Genomic DNA, 23,933 nt, shown 5'->3' with positions numbered 1-23,933 from the left:
CCTGGAGTTCTAGGCCTCCTTGGGTGGGAATGATCTCTGTGCCTTGGTTTTGTAATGTTATTTACTCATCTATCTGGTTTTGGGGATTGAACCCAGGGCCTTGTACATGTTAAGTTTTTTGTTTTTTTGTTTTTTTAATCATTTTCGTTGCTGCTCTCAAGTCTGGAGTAGCCAGTGGCTCAAGTTTGTAATCCTAGCTACTCAGAAGGTGGAGATCTGAGGATCATGGTTCAAAGCCAGCCTGGACAGAAAAGTCTATGAGACTCTTATCTCCAGTTAATGTCCAAAAAGCCAGAAGTGGAGCTGTGCCTCAAGTGAGAGAGCTGAGTAGCTGGATTACAGATGTGAGCCACTCATTCCGCTCAGTCTTGCCCTCTCCCTCCTTTTTTTTTTTTGGCCAGCATCCTTCCCCTATCTCCAGACCTGAGTCTGTTCATCTCATTGTTCCTGCCCTGGCCTTCCCTGGGCCCTCATTCCACCCTTTTCAGGATGCCCAGCTTCCTCCCTCCAGAGGGTTCGGCATCTGATGGAGAGTTTGTGCCATCCTGCAGTCCTGGAGGCCACCCCTCACCTGCAGGGCTGTGACACAGGCCCTGAACACAGATGAGCCTGGATAAAGAGACAGCTTTTCAGCCTATAGCTGTGGGACTTCGGGTAGGCCTCACAGCATATCTGAGCCTTGATAAACAGCCATCTCTCTCAGTGTTCAGGCCTTCAGGAAGTGCCTTCTGCTGTGGTGTTTATTTCACCCAAGCAGTGACCCCCTGGGGGTGGGCCAGGGCCTGGCAGTCAGCCTCTTCCCATGGGAGTGGTGACATCTCACAGTGATTGTTTACAGTCCTATGGAAACAGGAGGGAGGCCCAGCACTGATTCTGATCCTGTGAGCTCTATCACCTTCCGGCAGAGGGAGGGGGTGTGCCTGTCACCTGAGCCTGAGAGGGCTCCACATGGCTTTCTCTGGCCTGACCTGGCAGGACCAGCAGGAACCACAAATGGGCCTCCAGCTTCCTGGCTGGTGTTCCCACGGCTGTCCCTCAAAGTGGGGAGAAAAAGCCTGCAATTCCCTTTCAGCCTGATCCTAATCCCTCTGGGTGTTTTAACACGCCCAGAGTCCCAGCCTCTTCAGGTGTCAGGTCACCAGCAGCTGCTCCCACTCCTGGATGGGGTGGGGCTTCAGCTCTTAACCCTTTCAAGTTCCCACTGGCTACTTGGGAGGCACCTATCTTCTCCTCTGTCCCTTTATTCATCTCCTGAGTGTCTGCTGTTGGCGTCTGTCTAAACTAGGATCCATGAAAGCAGGACAACGGCTGGTATAGTAAGACCAAGAGTCCTCACCATTGTGCCTAGCAGGACCTGACCCCTGGCCCTCACTGATGTCTTCTTTCTCCCCCACTGGCCTCCTTACTGTTTTCCCCATTTACTAGGCATCTTTCCATCTCAGGGCCTTTGTACTTAGTGCTCACATCCTTACTGCAGTCAGGGCCAATGCTAGCCACATGCCTGAATAGCAGCACCCACCTTCTCAATCCTATACAGCATCCTGCTGTGCATTCTTCATGTAGCTAATGCACTGTGCTTTTTTTTTTTTTTTCAGAGAGGAGGAATACTTCAATTGAGGGGGAAAGAAAAGTATATCATTTAAGACTTTTTGGGGGGTCAGTCTTGGGGCTTGAACTCTGGGCCTGGATGCTGTCCCTCAGCTCTTCAGTTCAAGATGAGCACGCTGCCACTTGAGCCACAGTGCCACTTCTGGTTTTCTGGTGGTGGAGAGTCTCACGTAGCTAGGTGCTGGTGGCTCTTAACTGTAATCTTAGCCACTCAGGAGGCTGAGATCTGAGGATCGCAGTTCAAAACCAACCTTGGGCAGGAAAGGCGGTGAAACTCTTTATCCCCAATAAATCACTGGAAAATCAGAAGTGGCGCTGTGGCTCAAGCACTAGCTTTGAGCTGAAGAGCTCAGGGACAGTGCCAGGCCCAGAGTTCAAGCCCCACAACCAACCAAAAAAAAAAAAAAAAAAAAAAAATCTCACGGACTTTCCTGCCTGGGCTGGCTTTGAACTACGATCCTCAGATCTCAGCCTCCTGAGTAGCTAGGACTATAGGCATGAACTACCAACACCCTGCAATTTTTTTTTTGCCAGTCCTGTGGCTTGAATTTCAGGGTCTAGGCACTGTCCCTGAGCTTCTATTGCTCAAGGCTAGCACTCTATCACTTGAGAGACAGCACCATTTGTGGCTTTTTCTGGTATGTGGTACTGAGGAATCAAGCCCCAGGGCTTCATGCATGTTAGGCAAGCACTCTACCACTAAGCCATATTGCCAGCCCATAGTTGAAGATATTGAGTGAATGTTTTTGAAGTTCTGGAGACTGAACCCACAGCCTTGTCCATGCTAGGCAAGTATTTATTGTACCACTGAACTACAACCCTTAGCCAACAGGTGATGGTTTCCAACATTCACATGGCTATGAATCCGTCAGTAGTCATTTGTGGAACATTTTCATCACCTCACAAACCACACATCCAGTAGGTGTCACTCCCCATTTCCCCAACTCCCCAGCCTCTGGCCACCACCAGTCTACTTCCTGCCTCTGTGGGTTTGCCTGTTCTGGGCTTTTCCTAATAACGCAATCATTACTGCGTGGTTCCTTGTGTCTGGCTTCTTACCCTTAGCCATCCATATGTTGAAGGTTAGCCCATGTTACATTATAAGTGCTTTATTTCTTCTCTATCCTATGAGTAGACCAAGTATTACTTTCCATTTCCCAATTGATGGACATTCGGATTACTTTCATGTTTAGCTGTTGGGAATAATGCTGTAGTGCATGTTTACATACAAGTGTTTTGTGAATGTAAGTTTCCTTACTGTTGGGTGTGTACATAGGAGAATTGCTAGTTCACTTGGTAACTCTTCATTAACCTTTTGAGAATTGCAAGGTTCCAAAAACACGATGCCTCGAGTCCATAGCAGGGCCCTGCTGGCCCCAGGCCCTATGGGTTCCAGCTGCCAGGCTTTCCTGGGCTCTGTGCCAGCCAGCTGAGATGATAGGTGAGCACTGTGGCTCTGAAGGTGGACATCCTACCTTTGGGGTGCTTTGTCCGATACTAGGGATGCGATTGGAGCCTTGGTGCCATCATCTGTAGTACAGGGGATAGCATAGACCCACGGCCCAAGGTAGCTATGAGAGAAAAGCATTCTGGTGGTCAGGAGATGCCTGGCTGTGGATGACCTTCACCCTTAGGCCCCAATCTGGTAGGTAACCTGTGCTCCCGTCACGCAGGGTGGAGAGAGGTCACTTCCTCAGCTGTCCATTTGGCTGGCTGGATAGGTGGGATGAGCTTCGATGCTGTCTCACAGCGCCCCCGCCCTTCCGTGGCCACCCCTTCCTGAGCTCTAATTCTGCCAGGGTTGGGGGCAGGGGCTGCTGCTGCGCTGCAGAGCTCAGCTTCCCTTGCCACAAGCTGCTGCTGCTTCCGTCCCCGGATCCCACCGAACCCCAAAGTAGCTAGGTGTGGCTTAGATGAGCTGTGTCCATCATTCTAAGGCATAGTGGCCTCGCTGAGGGAGATTCCAATTCCTTCACAGTGTCGGCACACAGGAGGCACTGCAGAGGGGTAGATGCTATGATTACTGTTGTCGGTGTTATTACTGGTGGTGAGAAGACACCCCAGTCTGGCAGAACCCAGCTGAAGGCCCAGCTAGCTCAGCACTTGACTGGCTGGTGATCTGGGAAGTTACCTGGCTTCCATGTCTTGTCTGAATAGTCCCACCTGAGCAGACTGATGTGAGTTAAGGCCACATGTCATGGCAGGAGCCAGCCAAGGTCAAGGTGGTGGAGGAGGTACAAGCTGGTCAGCGGACTGGCTCCCTGGAGGGCGGCTGCCCAGCCTGACCTCACTAATAACTGCTCTATGTTTTCTTCCCTTTTCACTGAGTGCTTTTTGTGTTTCTACAGCAAATATACTAGCACATTCTTGGGAACATAGTGGCTTTATTTTGGCAATATTGAGATTTAAACTCAGGGCAGAGGTGCTGCCATTTGTCCCTTTACCATGCGAATACAATACCCTCAAGCCCCATTTTGCTTACTTACTTCTTGGTTGGTCTTAGGTTTTCCTTGGCGCTGACTTCTGCCTACCTATACTTTCTCCTACTTACACTTCCTCCTATACTTCCCAAGTAGCTGGGTTTACAAGAGTGAGCTATCTACTATCCCAGGTTAATTTCACTTTGTATCACAAAAAACTGACAGTTCCGTGTCTCTGATCCCCTATGCTCTCCTGTCCCGTCTTGGTCTCTGCAGGGAGGAGGTTCAGGAGAACTGTGTGCGGTGGCGGAAGAGGTTCACCTTTGTGTGTAAGATGAGTGCCAACCCAGCTACAGGCCTGCTGGACCCTTGTATCTTCCGTGTGTCCGTGCGCAAGGTGAGGCCAAGCTCCTAGGGCAAGAGGAGCACAGGCTGGTGGTGTGATGGTTTTAGACTACTCCCCGGACGTGTCCCCTCTAATAGAAAATGTGGGGACTTGCTCTGCCCCTTGTTCTCTCTTGGGGCTTAGATTTGGGGGGTTACCCAAGGAAACAGTCCCCTAGTCATTCCTGATGCTTGTGTTTCCCTCCTCACACAGGAGCTGAAAGGCGGGAAGGCTTATTCCAAGGTAAGAGGGTCCATGTGAAGGGATGGTAGGATGGGGTGCATGGCAGGAGACAGTCCTAGAAAAGTTTCCAGGACTTCCAACCCCATTCTGCCCCAGACTGATGACCCTGAGTCCTATGTGAGGTATATTGTTTTGAGAGGTTTTCTTTATTCATAATCTTCGTACTTAATATAAAGACAGTATTTGCTTACTGCTATAAAACAGTATGAGAACTCACAAAGGAGAGACCATATTTCTGTCTCCCTTCTTCTTTGCCTCTCCCAGGACCTCATCATTGGATTGGTTAAGATCTTTCTGACCAGGCACTGGTGGCTCGTGCCTGTAATCCTAGCAACTCAGGAGGCTTAGATCTGAGGATTATGGTTGGAAGCCAGCCCTGACGTGTAAAACTGACACTCTTATCTTTAACTACCAAAAAGCTGGAAGTAGAGCTATGGCTCAAGTGGTAGAGCTCCAAAGCTAAGGGGTAGCACCCAGGCCCTTAGTTTAAGCCACAGTATCAGCACAACAAAATAAAGAGATTGAGAAGAGGGGCTGGGGAGGAGGGATTTTACGCAGGGCCTTGTACATGCTAAACAAGGTGCTCTAACACTAAGCTATAACCACCTAACCTTTTGAAGAAAAAATAATCTATCATACGTACAGAGTAGTGAGTAAAATCATGTATGTCATTCAGAGCCCCTTCCATGCATACTTGTGTGCCCACAAGTAATATGATTTTAAAAATGGATGGACAGATGCTACAACTTTAGCTGTTTATTTACTCAACACATTGTAGGCATCTTTTGATGTCATCGTAGTCTTCTGTGTGTTTTTGATGGCAGCTGCATCCTAGTGCGTGGCTGCTGACAGTTGACGCAGCCACTTCCTGATGTTGGACATGTGGGTTTTCCATAGGTTTTCCCAGCCTCAGCACTTTAGAGTTGAGCTTCATCTATGGGACAAGTGGGAAAGATGCCTTGGTTTGAATAAGCTGGCGCTGCCCACAGTCTATCTTCTCTGTGAGAAGTCTTGGGAGGCTAGCCCAGCAGCATGGGGGTAGGGGTGGGGGGTGGGTACAGGCCTTCTCCTCATCTCTCACCCATTGGGAAGACCTGAGGGGAGGGGCTGAGCACCTCTCCATTGTCAGAACTTTGGAACACCATGGACTTCTATATACCCTGCCCTGGTCTGCGTGCCCTCTGAAGCAGAGGGCAGGGTGGCAGGCTAGCTGTAGAGGGTTAGAGTTTCTCCGCCTGTTGATCGATGGGTGTGGGAACGTCTGCACATAGCCAGGAGCATCTTCATGGACGTGATAGCGGCAGAGCATCTCGGCATGAGCCTGGGCCCTATCCCTGCTGTTCTCTGGGAGGGCCTGGCACCTATCGGGCCTGATTTCAGTCCTGTCTCTGTGTGTGGCTGGTGGATTACTTCCCCTTCCTGAACTTTGTATCCTCGTCTGGAAAATGGGGTCTTTCTGTGAGTCAGTGGGTCTGGGATCCCTTGCTTCTGGAGCCTGTGTCTTTAAACACAGCAGTTAGAGACTTGTATACAGCCAGTGCTGGATTGCATGTCCTTGATTTGTTTGCTAGTCTGTGAAGTCCCCACGCCTGGTCCCTCCTCTCTTCAACCTCCCCTTTGGTCAGGCCAAGTTGGCTCCATCTGGCTCTTGGTCTTCTTCCTATGTTCCTGTCATTTCCTTCCTTGTCCCTCACTTCTGACTTGGACTCAGGATCAGAGGAGCAACCTCAGTTCCTAAGGGCCAGTCCAGATCCTGGAACCTGAGCATCACTCCCTTGCCCCATGATCTGCCAGGGAATGTCCACTTTCAGAGGTTCCTTTCCTGAGCCCCCGTGGGGCTGTGCATCCCCCCCAGCCCACCACTGAGTTCCCATGGGCCTTGCCTCGTCTTCTGCCTGCTCTCCTGGCAGCTCCCGACAGCACGGCCTTGTTTCCCAAGGAACAATGTGTCTGTGTCACAGACAACAATGTCCTTTCATCTCTGGCACGCTGGCCTCTGTGCACATTGGGACTCAGCACAAAAGGCTCTTTGTGTGACTCAGGGATGTGAGCGTCTTGCTTTGCCACATTGGAGCCTCTGACCCAGGGACTCTGTCCTTGGTCTTGGTTATGCAACAGTCAGTCAGGTCTATGGGGTGGGCCTATCCTGTCTGCCCTCCCTTCCCGCTCCCTGCCAAGTTAACCCTTGTGCGTTTGTCCGTCAGTCCATGCCCACACTCCGTGCAGCCTCCCACATGCTCCTCTTTCCCTCCTAGCTGGGCTTTGCTGACTTGAACCTGGCTGAGTTTGCTGGCTCAGGCTCCACTGTGCGCTGCTGCCTGTTGGAGGGCTATGACACAAAGAACACTCGTCAGGACAACTCCATCCTCAAGGTACCCAGACCCTGCTGCCTCTACCACCCCGAGGGAAGGGGACAAACCCAGCTTCTCATTAGAATCACCTGGAGGGTTGTTAAAATACAGATTTTCAGCCAGTGAGCCAGTGGCTCACATTTATAACTCTGGCTACTTGGGAGGCTGAGAATGAGAGGATGGTGGTTCAAGGCCAGGGTAGGCAGAAAAGTCCCTGAGACAAGGGAAGCTGGATGCGATGGCATGTGCCTGGGAGTGCCTATCATCCCAGCAACTAAGGAAAACCTAAAATAGGTTATGGTTCAGGGGTATGCCTGGGGAAGGAAGTAAGATCCTATTTTTAAAATAGCTCACAGGGCTGGGAAGGTGGCTCAGTGGTAGAGCACTTGCCTTGCATGCCTGAGGCCCTGGGTTCGATTCCTCAGCACCACATAAGCAAAAAAGAAAAAAGCCAGAAGTGGTGCTGTGGCTCAAGTGGTAGAGCACTGGCCTTGAGCTGAAGAGCTGAGGGACAGCGCCCAGGCCCAGAGTTCAGGCCCCACGACCGGACCCCCCCAAAAAAAAAAATAGCTCACATAAGGGCTAGAGGTAAGGCTTAGCAGCAATAGAACATCTGTCTATCAAGCCCAAGGCCCTAAGTTAAATCCCTACTGCCAAAAAATAAAAGTATAGGTTTTCACGTGAACAGGTATTGAGTGTTATTAGGAAGATATGGTTGCTGGGGTCAGCATTTTACTTGTATCCATGTTTGGGGGTGCTGAGTGCTTTCTGTTTCCCACCTCATGAACCCAACAACAGCTCTCCCATGGGTCCTGGTGTCTGTCTGTCTCAGGTTTACCTCAAAAGGGAGTGGAGATGCAGAAGTTCCATCATTTTGCCCAGGGTCACAGCAGATCTAGTCTATGATCCCATCTGTTGACTCCACAACTCAAGTCTTAACCCTAACCTGTGTCCCTGTGACCTGAGGCAGCCTGGTTCTGTGGATATCCAAGAGCTAAAGAGCTGATGTTCTAGACTTGTGTGCACCATTCCAGAGCCAGGCAGGGCGAGCAGCTGTCAAGCAACTGCCTGTTTGGCTTTTTGGTTTTTTAGTTTTCTTTTTTTTGGGGGGGGTCCGGTCGTAGGGCCTGAACTCTGGGCCTGGGCGCTGTCCCTCAGCTCTTCAGCTCAAGGCCAGTGCTCTACCACTTGAGCCACAGCGCCACTTCCGGCTTTTTTCCTTTTGCTTATGTGGTGCTGAGGAATCGAACCCAGGGCCTCATGCATGCGAGGCAAGTGCTCTACCACTGAGCCACCTTTCCAGCCCCCTGTTTGGCTTTTTGGGAACAGAGGTGTCTGGATGTCTGCTGCTCACAGTCTTCTCTTCCTCCTACTCCATTCCCTTCCACCTGACTGAGAAAACAGGTGTGATGCCACCTCCAGTGCTGACTCAGTGGTAGTCAGCTGTGGCTGGCAGAGCTGGATACAGGTGGTAGACAGTTACCAGAAAGGCATCAGAATAGATCTAGGTTACTGGATGTGGTAGTGCGTACCTGCAATCACAGCACCTGGGAGGTTAGGCAAGAAGATCATGAGTTCCCAACTAGCCTAGGCTACCTAGTTTAAAAAAAAAAAAAAAAGAGGAGGTCCAAACTGATAGAAGCTGGACATTTTAAACCCCCCTCACCCCATGGGAGAATAGTCAAGGGGATCCAGAGGCCAGATGACCTCAGGTTCAAGTCCAGCTCCCCACACACTGTTGGCAGGGTCTTAGGCAGTCAGTTCTCCTCTTGGAGTCTTGGTTTGCTAGTCTACAACTTACTTTGTAGCCAAGTAAAATGATGTACGAAAAGCATGGGACTCAAGCACTGCTTTCCCAGCCTATCACTCCATCTCAGCCTGGATTTGGGGACCCAGTCATTGCCACATTGAAACCATTGCCAGAGTCTCTGCCCAAGTGTGCTCTACCCCTTGGGCCATAGCTCCACTTCTGTGTGTGCTAAGTTCCTAATTGGTTTTGTGTTTTTACTTTATTCATTGAACTTTCACCAGTCCCTACTGGTAAAAGTCTTTCATGGAGGACCCTGTGAGTGCTCCCTGTTCCCACTCTGGGAGCACTGGGAGCCCTACTCCCCCTCCTGCCTGCCATGATGGGCCCTTTAAGTACCCCTATCCCCACGTGGGATGCTGGGAGTCTTCTACCCTTCCCACCCCTCTGAGTCTTTGCCCCTCACACACACCTGGGTCTTGCTGTGAGTGGGGCTGAATGGCCCCCACCCTGAGGAGCTCACAGTCTTGGTTATGATTTGAAATCATGCCCTGTGCTGGGCCCCAGCTGAGTGAGCCTCATCTCATTGGGTCTCCCCTCACTCCCAGGCAGGCCACAGCACCCATTCTATCCTCCATGTAGGAAACGGGCTCGGTGTGGTCAGCTCAGGGAGCAGTCAGGACTGGAGTCCTATCCCTTCCCTTGTGAGGCAGAGCCAGGAGGCTGCTGGGCAGCCATGCCTGGGTGTAGTGCTAGTGGCTGGGGCTGATCTCTTCCCTTTACCCATAGGTTACCATTGGTATGTTCCTGCTTTCTGGAGACCCCTGTTTTAAGACGTGAGTACTGGCTAGGCCCCAGGGGGTGATGGGAGCTTCATCCTGGGCTTTTGATGGGTGGGTGTGGGTGTGAGGTAGGGGGAAGGGCAGGAGACCTCCTTCCTTCAGGCTCTGGGGTTCCCATCTTCATCTGAGATGGCGCACCCCAGTCATGCCTATTTGTTTTCCCAAGGCCACCATCCACTGCCAAGTCTATCTCCATCTCGGGCCAGGACTCCTCCCTGCAGCTGACATGTAAAGGTGGCGGGACCAGCAGTGGTGGCAGCGGCAGCACCAATTCCCTGACAGGGTCCCGGCCCCCCAAGGCCCGGCCCACCATCTTAGGCTCAGGTATTGCCCCATCCTCCTGCCCCTCCTCTGCCAGTGATCTCAGCTTTTAGCTGGCCAGGGAAGATGCTTATGAAGAGGAGGGCAGAGGACAATAGTATTTATGACTGCTTACACTGCCATTGGCCCACCTGGTCTGAGCACCCAGTGTGCTGACCTAGGGTTCCAGCAGCTCCTGGCACTGAGACTGGAGCAGTCTCCCTGTCCTTTTGGCCCTGCAGCCCAGTAGGACAAGCAGGCACTAACAGAACTATAAGTCCCGAGCATCTCCACCTACAGAGACAGTGCTGGGGAGAGATGCCTGAAGGTAGGCTCTGACTGGCAGTGGCATGTGAACTGCCGTCTCGGGTATGAGTGGTGGTACCAGGAAGAGGGGTCCTCCCATCTGATCCTGGCTGGCCATGGTGCAGGCTCCAGCCTCCCTTGGGAAATGAGATTGGTGACAGTAACTGCATCCCAGCTTGTTTTAGGGATTAACTGAGCAAATGGACGCAGCTGCCTGGTGCATTATGTTGTTGGTATTACTGATGTTATGAAAAGGAACCCAGACCCCTGAGGAGACTGTGGCTGTCAGGAAAGGAAGGTGCTACAGCAAGAGGAGACTTTGGTCTGCTCTCAGGTGTTTGCTGCCCCCCCCCACTCAGGTCTGTTTCTGTGTGGGGTAAAGCAGAGCCCCCAAAGGGATGAGCTTTGGCCCTGCACACCCTTTGTGAAGTGAACTCAAAGCTGGGAGGTAGACAGTCCCCAAGGTGATTAGTGAGCAAGGCAGCACATGTACCCTGTTTTGTGCTAAGTAATTAGAAGGAGGCATAGGCCTCTCTGGGTAGTTTGGCCCCTGTGGTCTGGTTACAGTAAGGGACCATCAGGCCTCCGACTGAGGTTTTCCCCAGGCCCAGCTTTCCTGTTGAACCAGCCAGGTGAAGCCTAGAGCAGCAAGCCAGTTTCTGCCTGTCTCCACCTGGGGCCATGAGTTTAGCCCTGGTACTGGCACCAAAAACAAAAAAGAACAAGCAAAAAAACCCCAAACCCCCAAACCCTGGTTTTGTGGGGGTAGTGGGGAACATGCATAGGCCTGGGCCACTACCTCTGGAGGAGGAGATGGATGAGTCCTTCCTTCCTCTTGGAAGAAGAGGAGATGGTGGAGATGGATGGGGGGACCGGTCACAGAGCCCTGCCTCAGTCCCACCAGGTTCACTTGTGTCTCTAGCTGGGGACAATCAAGGAAGTTTGTCTTAGCTGGGCCCCAAGGGCTCATGCCTATAATCCTAGCTACTTAGGAGGCTGAGATTTGGGAATTGAGGTTCAAAGCCACCCTAACCAAGAAAGTTGGTTTTAAAACAGCCCAGGACAAGGTTATTGACCTGTGTGTGTCCCTTTGGGCCTTGGCCTAATCCTCTGTTCTATCTTGTGCACTCCAAAGACCCAAGTTTATTCCAGCCTCAAGGCCTTTGCAAATGCTATTTTCTCTGTCTGGAGGGCCCTGTCTCTGATACCTTCTCTGACTCCTTCCATCCTCCATATCCCGAGAATCACAGTAGTAGACCAGTCTCCTGCAGATTAGGTCTGGCGGCCATGTGTTCTGTCCCTCCTCAGCCCCACTGACCAGGGCTGGGGTGTAGTGCTGCTGAGCACTCCTCCTTGCTGGCCTGCAGCAGGTTCTCCGTGCAAGGAGGCCCCTAGCAGATGTGCATGGAATGTGGGACCAGGGTGATCAGGGCTGTGGTGACACAGCATGAGCCGTGGCTGGGGATGGGTGGCTGCTTACTCCTCTGGATCTCAGTCTTACTATCTGTTCAGTGCCCCCTAGTGGAGGCTCTGAGAGAATGACTGAGGGTGAGGTAAAACTCCATGTAACCTTGTCCCCTGTGTCCTCCAGGGCTGCCAGAAGAACCAGACCAGGGTCTGTCCAGCCCCGAGGAAGTATTCCACTCTGGCCACTCCCGTAACTCTAGCTATGCCAGCCAGCAGTCCAAGATCTCCGGTGAGTGGCCTGCCCCTGTCCCTGTGGCTTCCCTAACCATCCATAACCCTGGACCCCTTGTGATGCCCCCTCCCATGTTCTCCAACCCACAGGCTACAGCACTGAGCACTCACGCTCCTCCAGCCTGTCAGACTTGACACACCGCCGAAACACGTCCACTAGCAGCAGTGCCTCAGGTGGTCTCAGCATGGCTGTGGAGGTCCCAGAAGGCAGTGAACGGGAGCACCGCCCCCCTGAGAAGCCCCCGAGGCCACCCCGCCCCCTGCATTTGTCAGAACGCTCGTTTCGGTGAGTGCCACTAGTCCCCTCTGCTGATTCTCCTGGGACACAGAGACATTAGGGCCACCACCTCAGGGTATCAGATGGTCAGAAGTCTATTACTGATGGGCATAGAGGATGCAGCCGGGGCTAGGGATGTCACTCGTGTAATGTTTTATGGGACTGTGCATCAGCCAGGGCGTGATCTGTGGGCTCAGCAGATCTGGAGATTGAGCCTTGGATGCACTGTGTACATGCTGTGTGGCTTTGAGCAGGCTGTTTCACCTCTTCTGTGCCCCATGTCCTTAGCTATCAGACCATGTGAACGGCAGCCCCTGCACTGAGGGAGGTGGGGAGGTTAAGCAAAATGAAGCATGGGATGCACAGAGCACACTCGGAAGCGCTGGAGGTGCAGGGATGGCTTCCTATCATTGTGTGGCTGTGTCCATTGCTGCCCTGGCTAGCATGACTCTGCCCCTCTCTAACCCAGACGAAAGAAGGACTCCGTGGAGAGCCACCCAACCTGGGTAGACGACACTCGGATCGATGCAGATGACATTGTGGAGAAGATCATGCAGAGCCAGGACTTTACAGATGGCAGTAACACTGAAGGTGAGCTGCCCACCCTGAGCCTCCTGGGGGGCTGTGCTGTCTCCTAGCCACCTGGGGCACGATGCTGTCTGCTCTGCCCGCTCAGCTTCCATCCTCCCTTCTGTCCCTACAGACAGCAACCTCCGGCTGTTTGTGAGTCGTGATGGCTCCACCACGCTGAGTGGAATTCAACTGGCCAACAGGTAGGGATCAAAGACCAGGCGAGGGGTGGCCAGGTGGCAGGGGCAAAGTGGTGACAAGCAGTCTTTAGGTGCCACTTCTTGTCACAACAGAAAGGAGGCAGGCAGGCACAGGAGAAACATTATTATAAGGTTTATTAGAGGAGGCATATCTCCCCGGGAGAGGGCCCACATTTGACCTTGGGACCTACATGTCTGGCAGCATGGGAAACTCCCGCCTCCCCGGAAAACCTTGTAAGGAGTGCTGGTGACCAGGTTGGTGCACAGGGTCACCTGGGAAAGTGCCTGGCACAGGGTTCAGTATATGGCAATGGCTTAATAACTTTCCTTGTCCTTCCTCCTGAGTCTGGGAACCCCTGAAAGGACACATTGGTTTACTGAACCAATATTTACTGAGCACCAGTTAAACCCAGCACAAAGCTAGGGGCCAGGGCACAACCAGGAACAATAATCATTTGTGCAGAAGTGACCTTTGTAGAGGAGGGAGTGACAAGGTCAAACTTCTGCTAGAACTCTGTAGTCTACCCTCTGTTCTCACAGACTTTCATTCAGAGCAAGTTATTGCGTGCCTGGCTCCCCACACCTTTTTACTCACTGAGAAAGCTTGCAAACCAGCTAATGAGGAAAGAGACACAGACAGACAGACTGACTGACTGACTTCCTGCACAGCCCAGCACTGACCAGGTGGGGAAGTATCCATGTCTGGATACCCAGCCCAACCCTGGTCATGGGACTTGCTCTCCTGTGCTGATCTGCTGACCCCTGCTGGCGTAGGCTTGAAATTATAGTCATTGTCTCCACTTGTAGAAGAGGATCAAGTAGAAAAAAACAAAGGGGCTTCTTTGTGCTTTCTTCTTACAAGCCCCCTCAGAATATGAAGAAAGTTTGGCTCAAGAGGTAAGGGGAAGCCAGTCTGGTCAGCAGCAAGATTATAGCAGGGCAGCATGTTGTGCCTTGAATGTCTGTGGGTAGGTCTCACTCAAGCAGGGAGATGAGATCAGGCCACCTAACTTTCAACTGACCCAATCCCTCTGGGCCTCAGTTTCTTCATCTGTTAAATAGGGCAGAGCATCCTGGTTTGACAGGGTTATGATCAGAACAGGACCCATATAAGCTGCTGATGTCCTGAAAAGGCTCTGGCCTATCGTGTGCCAGCTCTGTAGGCTCTTACAGACTCTGATATAGCTTTGAAACTGTCTTTAGATCTCAGCCTCCTGAGTAGCAACGATAGCAGGCAAGATGCACCAAGTACCTAGCTTGAGCCTTGGTTTTAGCGCTTATGTAAAACAGGGCTGGTTCATAGTGACTGCTGATGAACTAACCCGGGAGCCTGGGTGGAGGGAGGTGGGCAGTGCTCAGTTACAGAACATTGAAAGGCCAAGCTGACTTATTTCTCCCCCGCAGGGTCTCCTCTGGAGTCTACGAGCCAGTTGTGATTGAAAGCCATTGAGGAGGCAGCTGTCGAGACTGGAGAAGGTTCCAGACCCGCATCATTCCAGGAGGGGCCTCCCTTCAGTCCCATGCCACATCTCATCCGTGCCTCGTCCATGTCCTTTCTCCCACACCTGCCCTCAAAGCATCATTCCATTGTCTTGCTGCCCACCAGAGACCTTTGTGTCCCGCAGGGCAGGCACCACTGTGAATATTCTCCTCAGAACCACTAGAAGGCAGGGCAGGTGGGCTTTGCTGTAAAGGCCAGTACCGCCCCTCTGGAGATCTGCTTAGCCTTGGCCAAGGATGTATAATTGCTCTTCCCACGTAGGGGTGCTTGTGGTCATGGGGCCTGTCCCTTGGATCCTGCTCACTCCAGGAGCACCTGGCTAACAGGGCCTTGTTCCAGTGCCCCCTTGCCCTTAGGGGGAAGGTTAGGCCACCCCCTGAATCCTTCCCACCCATTATCCTCTGCTTGTTGCTTCAGTATCCCTTTCCTGAGTCCTGGGGGACCTGCTGGTGGGCCTCCCCTGGGAGCCAAGACCTCAAACCCCACCCACACTCCTGATTAAGACCCCCGTGCCCCTAAGGAATGTTCTGCTGCCCTGGCAGCCCGCACTTTGCACATGCTTGTCCCCAGCACAGCCTCCCTGGCCCTCACCTGACCCCTCCCCCCTCCTCCCGGCCCCTTCCAAAGGTACTGCCTGCAGTGCAGGCAGGCTGGCCCAGGAGCTGGCAGCCCGGCTGGCTCGGAGCCCTGCCTCCATTCTCCAGCCCAGCACAGGCCAGAGCCTAGAAAGATGGAGCATCATGGTGCCCTCTGCCCAGGGCTGGGTCCTGAGCAGCTGGTTTTCCTACAGGACAGAGCCTGGTGGGGCTGAGTGAACAAAGTTTCCTTCCTTCAACCTCAGATCAACGGGCTGGAGTTGGGGCCAGTGCTGTGCTGGAGATGTGGTGGGCTGAGTCGGGCCATAACTGGCTTCTTGCCTGCCACACAAGCCTCAGCCCCTGTCTTTAAGCATCGCCCACTTTGGGGCAGGAGGTCCTCCCAGTGGGAGCAGTCGCTTGCCCAGAGCCCTCCCCAAGGCCTCCTCAGCACTTTCTTCACTACTCCTCAAAACCCACTTGAAGTAGGGCCTGGCTGGCGGCCAACCCTGAACAAACCCCGCGCCTTTGAGTTTCACTCATTTATAAACCCAGCAGGCTGGGTTTGGGGTTTTCGTTTGTTTGTTTCTTCTCTCTCTCTCTGTCTCTCTGTCTCTCTCTGTCTCTCTGTCTGTCTGTCTGTCTGTCTCTCTCTCTCTCAGTTTCATATTTCCTCCTCCCCCATCCAAGGGAGGTGCTTCTGTTCCCATTCTACCTGCAGGCTGGGTTCCAGCAGGGCTGGAGACGAAGGGGACAGGATACTGGTTCTTTGTGGATGGGGAGCAGGTATCCTCCCCAGGCTGGGAGGGGTCCAGTCCCCAGCTGGCGAGGGCTGGGAATCTTGGTCATGGAACTCCCTGGTATTGGGACCAGAGCATTTCTAGGGGTTTTGTTATTGCCATCATTATAATTATCCAATCATGCTTTTGGAACATGAATGTTCGGAGGTAGGGCTGAGCGTGGCCCTGGCTGGATGAGCTCTGGTCCACTGAGAGTCTGTCTCTGCTGGGCAGATACCAAATGTTTTAAAGGGAAGCTGGTTGCACTAGCCCCAGATTCAGTGATCGTCCTAGAAGATGGGAGAGCACCACCCTTCCATGTCCATGGCTTGCCCCCAACTTAGGGGGGCATTGCATTCAGGGTGTAATTTGGGTTTGAGTCAAAGTTCTGGGATTTTAGGCACAAAGCTTTGGGAGTGCCAGGGAGATTCTTGAACCAGGAACCCCAGCCCTACCCAGCCAAGGTGTAATCTGGAGTCACCCTAGAAGAAGACAGAGCCTGCCACATCCTCCCATGCCAGGCCCTTGGGCCAGGATAACTAGGTTGAGAATTTGGCCATAACCAAATGAACACTGGCCGGAGCCAGAGGCTGGCAACTCTGGCCTCCTCATGTGGAAACTTCAATCTGAGGCCCCTTGAGCTCAGTGATTCTTGCAGGTACCCACAGCGCTGGAGACTTCAGATTCTATATAGAGATAGGATATATTAGAGATATTTTTGGAAAGGAATTGGTCTATGCAATGCCAGTTTGGAATCTTCTTGAAAGACAGTTTAATGTTTCTACTAGGAGATATAAAGAAAAATAAAGATCTACAATATTTTTAGTTTTTTTTTTCTGGATTCCCCACACACACCTGGTCACACTGCATGATCCGTCAGGATACAGAATATCCATTTTCCTCTCTTTAGGGATGCAGTAGGTGGGGGAGGTTGTCACATTTTTATGATCTCCCTCCCATCTTAACAATGTTGCCCCCACTGCACCCCAATATGGTGGGCTGTGTTTTGCATCTCTGTTCCAGCTTATTGTAGAAAATAATGTTGTAAGGGGGAAAATCAGCCTAGTTACAGTGTCTTGGTTTTGGGGGGGGGGGTGACAATTAAATGTGCTTTTTGTTAATTTTGTTGCTTCTTAAAAAAATTCTTATTTGGCATGGTGGAGTCCAGCAGATGGAGAACACGTGAAAGACATGGGTTAGGTGGACTTTAAGAGCCTTGCATGGGGGCAAATAGCTGCTGCCTTCTGCTCTCTTAAGCTCCTGGCAGGCCTTGTGTGCAGGCTCAACCTGAGCCCTTCAAAGTCACAGAGTAGCTTAGTGGTGGAGCCAGGTTCTGGGAAAGGCTGATTGTGCCCAGTCTTCTGGGAGCTCTGAAGTGACAAGGAGCTTTCATACCAAGACCCTGGTCCCCAATCTACCAGAAAGCAAAATTGCCCCCACTCTGTCTCCAGGGTAATCTTTTGCACCTATGAAGCTAGGTATCACTTGCCTTATTTATATACCCCTCTGGGAAGGGAAAGTTAGCTAGGGAAAAGAATGGGGCTATAGGCCAAGAGAGTTGGTCTACCAGCCTTGGGATGACAACTACTATAGTCAGTGATGGGCCCCAGAAGATGACTGATGGGGATAGGAAGGTGGCTCAGTGGTAGAGCGCTTGCCTTGCATGCCTGAGGCCCTGGGTTCGATTCCTCAGCACCACATAAGCAAAAAGAAAAAAGCTAGAAGTGGTGCTGTGGCTCAAGTGGAGCGCTAGCCTTGAGCTGAAGAGCTGAGGGACAGCGCCCAGGCCCAGAGTTCAGGCCCCACGACCGGACCCCCCCCCCAAAAAAAAAAAAAAGACTGATGGCACAGAGCATCCCATGCCCAGCTTAGGCCTTCCCGTTCCCCCTAACCTCAAGCAGAAGGCAGGCCCAGGGCCTCCACAGAACTCCACAGGAAGCACTGATTCTTCAGATGATTTAGCATTCCAGGATCTAAACAGTCATCAAAACTTAAAGCTGGCTGCAATCCTAGCTACTCAGAAGGCTATCAGAGAAAGTTATGTAAGACATCTGTCAGCAAAACAAGCTGAAGTAAAGCCTCACTTCAAGTGGTGGACTACTAGCTTTAAGCCACAAACCGCAAAGACGGCACCTAGGCCCTGAGTTCCCAGGACTGGGAAGCTCATTCTAGGTGTTGGGTGTACAATTCATGACCTTACTCTCAGCGAGCTCACAGGTGAAGCAGACCCAAGGAAATGAGCTAATAAGCCAGTCAGGACAGGGATACACTTGGATCTGGGGCACAGAGGAAGGAACCTCTGCTGCCACCTGCAAAGACAGCTTGAGGAAGGAGAGTGGTATCTGGTGATGGACAAGGACCCCCTGCTCTGGGGGAGGACAGCGTTTCAGGGACTGAGCTAGAGGCAAAGCATCAGAGGTGCTCTGGCCCAGCCTCAGCTTGTTCTCAAGAAAGGGCTTACGAGACTCGGGAGGAATCAACCCGAAATCTGGGATACCCAAGGCCTTGGAGGCTGGCAGAGAAGTTTCCAAGCAAACCCAATGATGGTGAGGGCGTGCCTCCCTCTCTGCCAATCAAAATCTCATTCCTGCGGGTTCGGGCCAGACCCTCCTCTCCCACTGCCAGATCGGGGGTCTCGAGACCTGGAAGTAGGGAGTCCTAAATCACAGTATGGACTTTACCACTCATTTAGATTATGGAGTACCCTTTTTCTACCTCACTGCCCATCTCTCTCTGGCTTAGGGACTATGGGATGTGTTGAGACGTTACCATCGGGTGAGCGGGCACGACAGGACTGTGGCCAGGAAGGCCGGGCAATTTGGGTTCCCAGATCGGCTCCATTACCTGGGGAGATAGAGTAAACAACCCGCCCCATGATGTCATTGAAAACTATATTTCCCGACATGCAAAGAGAGGCAGTGACTTCAGGTCTCGGACTACAACTCCCGGCGTGCTCTTTGATCCAGAGCCGGAACCGGATGTGCCTCGTCGCTCCTGTGGCGGAGCGTCGGGGAAATGGTGAGCTTGGCGTCCGGGTGCCGCCCAGGTTGGGAAGATTTTAGCGGGTAGGACGGGACGGCTGGGGCTCAGACACCAGGGTTGCTCTCCCTCGGTTTCCTGGATAGGTGAAAACGCCGAGGCCCGGCACACAGCCTGGAGATTGGCGCCAAGTCTGCCCCTCTGTACAGCTTTTGAATGGATGGGAAGTTTAGCGCCAAAACTGGCGGCGTCGCCCCCTTTCGGCAGTGCCCCCCAAAGAGTCACTTGTCAGCTGAGCCTTCCCTCTCCTCCAGGCCACCGGGACAGACCAGGTGGTGGGACTGGGCCTCGTCGCCGTCAGCCTGCTCATCTTCACCTACTACACCGTCTGGGTGATTCTCTTGGTACGTGTCTGCATCTCCCGCGCTCACCTTCCCCACCTCTGGATCTCGTAGCCGCCCCCCAAAAAGCATTTAATCCAAGCACTGTGCGGGTGCTTCACCTGCTTTATCTGAGAAGGATGCTGGTGGCCCCAGCGAATTATAGACGAGGAAATAGGCGCAAGGAGAAGGATCTAGCCCAAAGTCGCATTCTGCTACACTGTGAAACCCTGTTTAAAGTTATTCTGCCTTCTGGTGAGTCAGCTGGCTCCTGGGCATGGCGAACACCAGGACTTAATGAGTACCTTTAAGACTTAAAAAAGTTTTTTTTTTTTTCTTCCGATGTGGGAAAATTTGTTAGTTGCTGCTTAAGAAGTGCAATACAGCGGGGCACCTGTAATCTTAGCTGCTTAGGAGGTTGAGATCTGAGGATTATGGTTTGAAGCTAGTCTGGGCAGGAAAGTCCATAAGACTTTTTTTTTTTTTTTTGCCAGTCCTGAGGCTTGACCTCTGGGCCTAGGCTCTGTCCCTGAGCTTCTTTTGTTCATGGCTAGCACTCTACCACTTGAGCCATAGTGCTAATTCTAGCTTGCTTTTTCTGTGTATGTGGTACTGAGGATTCAAATCCAGGGCTTCATCATTCGAGGCAAGCACTCTACCACTAATCCACATTCCCAGCCCCCATAAGATTATTATTATTTTTTTGGTCAGTCACGGGGCTTGAACTCTGGGCCTGGACGCTGTCCCTGAGCTCTTCAGCTCAAAGCAAGCACTCTACCACTTGAGCCACAATGCCACTTCCCCCCCCATAAGACTTTTTCTTTTCTTTCTTTTTTTTTTGGGTCAGTCGTGGGGCCTGAACTCTGGGACTGGGCACTATCCCTCAGCTCTTCAGCTCAAGGCTAGTGCTCTACCACTTGAGCCACAGCGCCACTTCCGGCTTTTTTCTTTTTGCTTATGTGGTGCTGAGGAATCGAACCCAGGGCCTCATGCATGCAAGGCAAGCACTCTACCACTGAGCCACCTTCCCAGCCCCCCCCCCCCCATAAGACTTTTATCTCCAATTAAGCATTAAAAAAAAAGCTGGAACTGGAGCTGTGATGCAAGTGGTCGAGTGCTAGCCCTGAGCAACAGAGCTCAGGGACAATGCCCAGGTCCTAAGTTCACACCCCAGGACCAGCAAAAAAGTGCAGTATAAGCCAGCACTGGTGGGTCATGCTTATACTACTAGCTACTCAGGAGACTGAGATCTGAAAATTGTAGTTCAAAATCAGCTCAGAATCAGCCCAGGCAAGGAACTCTGTGAGACTCTTATCTCCAATTAACCACCAAAAAGGCCAGTAGAGGTGTATCTCAAGTGGTAGAGTGACAACCTTGAGAGATAAAGCTAAGGGACAGCACCGAGACCCCAGTACTGGCACAAAAGAGAAGACCCAAGAGCCCAGGCTGGGAATCCCTGGAGGGATCATAGAGTCTTTGCTGGCCTAAGGTACTCAGATCCTCATCATCAAGTAAATACCCAGGAAGCAATTTTATTTATTTATTCCAGTCCTGGAGCTTGAACTGAGGGCCTGAGCACTGTCCCTGACCTTCTTTATGCTCAAGGCTACACTCTACCACTTGAGCCACAGCGCCACTTCCGGCCTTTTCTGTTTATTTAGTACTGAGGAATTGAACCCAGGGCTTCATGCATGCCAGGCAAGCACTCTACCACTGAGCCACATTGCCAGTCCAACAATTATTTTTTAAAATGAAGAAAGGAAAGGAAGAAATGGTACTGACCTACCACATCTCCCCCCCAAAATAAAAGCTATCATTTTAAAGAAAAACAGATGCCTTTCTAGTATTCTCAACATAGCTCCGTGGATGGAGGAGGTGAGCTTGGGACTGGGCAAGTACTCTGGTAAGCAGTACTCACTAGAGCTCTGCCCCCCATGCCAGCCCTTCATCGACAGCCAGCATGTCATCCACAAATACTTCCTGCCCCGAGCCTATGCGGTTGTCATCCCGCTGGCTGCCGGCCTCCTGCTACTCCTGTTTGTGGGTAAGTTTTCTCTTCTCCCAGCACCCATTGCTGCTTCTCTGATCATGGCTGTCTTGAGGCGTTGGGCAGGGCGATGGAGGGCTCATTTCTGGGCAGGCTTCTGACACTTGCACACCTACTTGAGGCTCGTCACAACCAACTCTCCCAGGGGTTTTCCTGTTCCTCTTTCAAAGCCACAAGTCAACAACCTCTCTGGTCTCCCCAGGGAGAACTCTAATGTCTTGCATGTTCCCATCCCTAATCACTTCCTAGGCTACTGTTATACAAGCCCACCTGGACTCATAGTTCCTGTATTTCTCATGACTGGAGACTGTGTCTTGGTGGTTACTGTTCTCAGCACCAGCACAGACTTAGACTATTCCAGGGGAATAGTTCGGATGAATCAACCAGCAGATAGCTGTGTGATAGGAAGAGAGGTAGGGGAGGTGGTTAACAGGTAGACCTCGTTCATGGATCTGAAGTATCAACAGCATCTTGCCTGATGGAGCCACTCCTTTGGTGATTGTTAGATCAGTGTAGGTGGATGAGGAGGTAGAGTCTGAAAGGTGGTTGGACAAGCACAGGACCTAGCATGTGGGCCATTCTGCCACACCCCTCCCCCAATTACCTCCTAGCCTCCCCCACCCCTCCAGAAAGATCTGAGCGCAGATCTTTCATGGCCTGACTGCTCTGTATTCTAGGACTGTTCATCACCTACGTGATGCTGAAGAACCAGAAGACCAAGAAGGCCCAGTGAGGGGTGGGCAGGGTTGAGGTGCTGGCTCCTCTGCATTCCCTCCAAGCCAGGGACCAAGGGTTGCAGCCTGCAGGACATCTGGGCATGGTGGCCTCATCCTGGCTGCCCCACAGCCATCTCCAGAGAGCTGCTTAGGAGCCAGCCTCTGACAGACTGGGGCTCCCTCTCCCACTCACCATTCCAGAAACCAGGAGAGAGAAGGACTGGAAGCTGCCCACTTAACTGCTTCTGTCTCAGCCTGAACCATGATGGTCCTGACCTCTCTGTCAGACTCCTTGTCACCTTTTCCTCTGGGCTCTGCCTTCCTGCCCAGTTTCCCTCCTGTCTCATGCTGATGATGGACTTCGCAGGTTCTGGGACTGCACGTGACCTCTCCTTTCCTCCTGCATGTCCTCCCCTCCACCAAGTCAGTTCTTCCGGGTCTGACACAGCTCAGGTCCCACAAGGACCTCTGGACCTGGAAAGCCCTAGGAAAGGACTGACAGACCCCAGGACCATAGGACCACGCCAGTCCCTTCAGCCCCAGGTCTGTTTGGAAGAAGTTAAGAATAAATGTTGATCATGTGTTTGACTCTGTCATTTGTGAATGAGGAGCTGTGCTGTAGGGGGCAGAGCTGACCCTTCCTTGGACTCAGATGGAAGGCTTTGGTTATTCAGTGACTCAAATGCCTCTTCTGCACTGTCCCTCTTTTGGACATGGAATAAGGCAGGAACTAGGACAGATGTGGTTCTGGGTGGGTAGCACTCAACATTGGGGTTCAGCAAAAGTCTAGGCACACATCTGCCATACCTTCCCTATGGTACCTTGGCCAAGGCCCCTTAGGGACCCTCCAGTCATTCCCCTAAAGCTTAAGCCCATTGTCTGTTTACCCAGCTTAGTGGAGTCCTGAGCTGCCTATGAGTCAAAGACCCCTTCTGTGTTCTGGTGGGGTGAGACAGTGCAGGCTCCAGCCCTTGCTAGGCCCCCTGTGGGCAGCAGCTCTTCCAGTGCTCCAGTGCCTATAGGAATCTTCTGTCCTCCCAATGGTGGGTGTTCACTCAGTTGCCCACTGGGCGTTGGGTGCCTCCCCCAGCTCCATTGCTATAATAGGAGTGTCTTGCGAATGTTCTCCCCTCCCCTCTGGCTGCCCCTTCCCAGTATTCCCCAAGTGTGCTCCCAGCCCCACTTCCAGGACTCTTTGTCAACCTGGAAATTCCCTCCAGGACCCTCCTCCCTCTCTTTGGCCTCTTTCATGATTTCCTTCCCCTCCCCCACTCCCAGGCTGCACTGAATCTCTCTGGCCCCATCACTCCAAGGAAGATGACCCACTCAGCGTGCAGTAAAGGCCTTTAAATCTGATCCAGTCCTGATCCTCGGCCCCAGCTGGCTGTGACATCCCCCAAGTGCATCTCAGATGCTCTTGGTGTCTCTGATGACTGGTCACCTGCTTGATGTCATCTGTTCTACTATGAAATACTGGGCTCTGAGGACTGTCTGTGGCCTCTCTCCACATCCTCCCTTGCTGATCTCATGATACTGTGGGGAGGAGGGCATAGATGGAGCCCTGTAAGATGACAAGAAGGAACGAGGCAGAGGGGAGTCTGGGGGTAAAATACTTTAGACAGGGCACAGCAAATGAAAACGCCTGCAGATGAGACTTCGGTGGCTGGCCAGGGGACATAGGGAGGAAGAATGATGGGAGATGGGTCTGGTGTAGGACAGACAGCCTGGGGCCACGGAGAAGAGTTTTTGTCCCGTTGCAGTAGGAAGCCACTTGCTTAAAGCAGGAGAGTGACATCATCTGATGCATTCTTTTAAAAGATCATGCTGGCAGCTGTGTTCCTCCTGCTCCTTCATTACTGAGCCTCCCCAGTGGATGTGCCAAATATAGGTGTTGAATGAATGAATGGATGCCTGACTTCCTGTGCGACCTGGAGGTAGTCACTTCTTTCTCTGGACCTTAGTTTCTTCACAGGCAAAGACAAGAGTCAGTGGGAATTTCATGCCTGAAT

General features: G+C 52.1%; 2 protein-coding genes across 2 annotated transcripts in view; both read left to right on the top strand.

Annotated features, from left to right (window-relative positions):
* The window catches only part of Fam102a (family with sequence similarity 102 member A), a 35,278-nt gene extending 18,357 nt beyond the window's left edge, over positions 1-16,921 (top strand). Inside the window, exons 2-11 of the mRNA XM_042681039.1 lie at positions 4,305-4,425; positions 4,627-4,656; positions 6,912-7,028; positions 9,544-9,590; positions 9,763-9,920; positions 11,794-11,898; positions 11,991-12,186; positions 12,647-12,768; positions 12,881-12,950; positions 14,352-16,921. Of these exons, the coding sequence (XP_042536973.1) occupies positions 4,305-4,425; positions 4,627-4,656; positions 6,912-7,028; positions 9,544-9,590; positions 9,763-9,920; positions 11,794-11,898; positions 11,991-12,186; positions 12,647-12,768; positions 12,881-12,950; positions 14,352-14,397 (1,012 nt within the window). The 3' untranslated portion in view covers positions 14,398-16,921. The remainder of the gene's footprint in view (positions 1-4,304; positions 4,426-4,626; positions 4,657-6,911; positions 7,029-9,543; positions 9,591-9,762; positions 9,921-11,793; positions 11,899-11,990; positions 12,187-12,646; positions 12,769-12,880; positions 12,951-14,351) is intronic.
* A 1,798-nt stretch (positions 16,922-18,719) lies between these two features.
* Dpm2 (dolichyl-phosphate mannosyltransferase subunit 2, regulatory) lies at positions 18,720-22,509 on the top strand. Its single transcript, XM_042681082.1, has 4 exons — positions 18,720-18,820; positions 19,096-19,185; positions 21,103-21,205; positions 21,886-22,509. Exons 1-4 carry the CDS (start codon positions 18,818-18,820, stop codon positions 21,939-21,941), a joined length of 252 nt encoding a protein of 83 aa, XP_042537016.1. The 5' UTR covers positions 18,720-18,817; the 3' UTR covers positions 21,942-22,509.
* Positions 22,510-23,933: the final 1,424 nt, after the last annotated feature.

This window comes from Dipodomys spectabilis, unplaced genomic scaffold (assembly GCF_019054845.1).
Source record: "Dipodomys spectabilis isolate Male_0828 unplaced genomic scaffold, ASM1905484v1 ptg000067l, whole genome shotgun sequence".
NCBI classification, from domain to species: Eukaryota; Metazoa; Chordata; class Mammalia; order Rodentia; family Heteromyidae; genus Dipodomys; species Dipodomys spectabilis.
The sequence above is the reverse complement of the archived record's forward strand: the minus strand, read 5'-3'. Positions and strand labels throughout refer to the sequence as shown.

Bases quoted from the DNA above. Each gene is read 5' to 3' on its own strand.
- Dpm2 (XM_042681082.1), top strand. The intron at 19,186-21,102 runs GTACGTGTCTGC...CCCCCATGCCAG, and splicing joins CCGTCTGGGTGATTCTCTTG to CCCTTCATCGACAGCCAGCA. The intron at 21,206-21,885 runs GTAAGTTTTCTC...TCTGTATTCTAG, and splicing joins CCTGCTACTCCTGTTTGTGG to GACTGTTCATCACCTACGTG.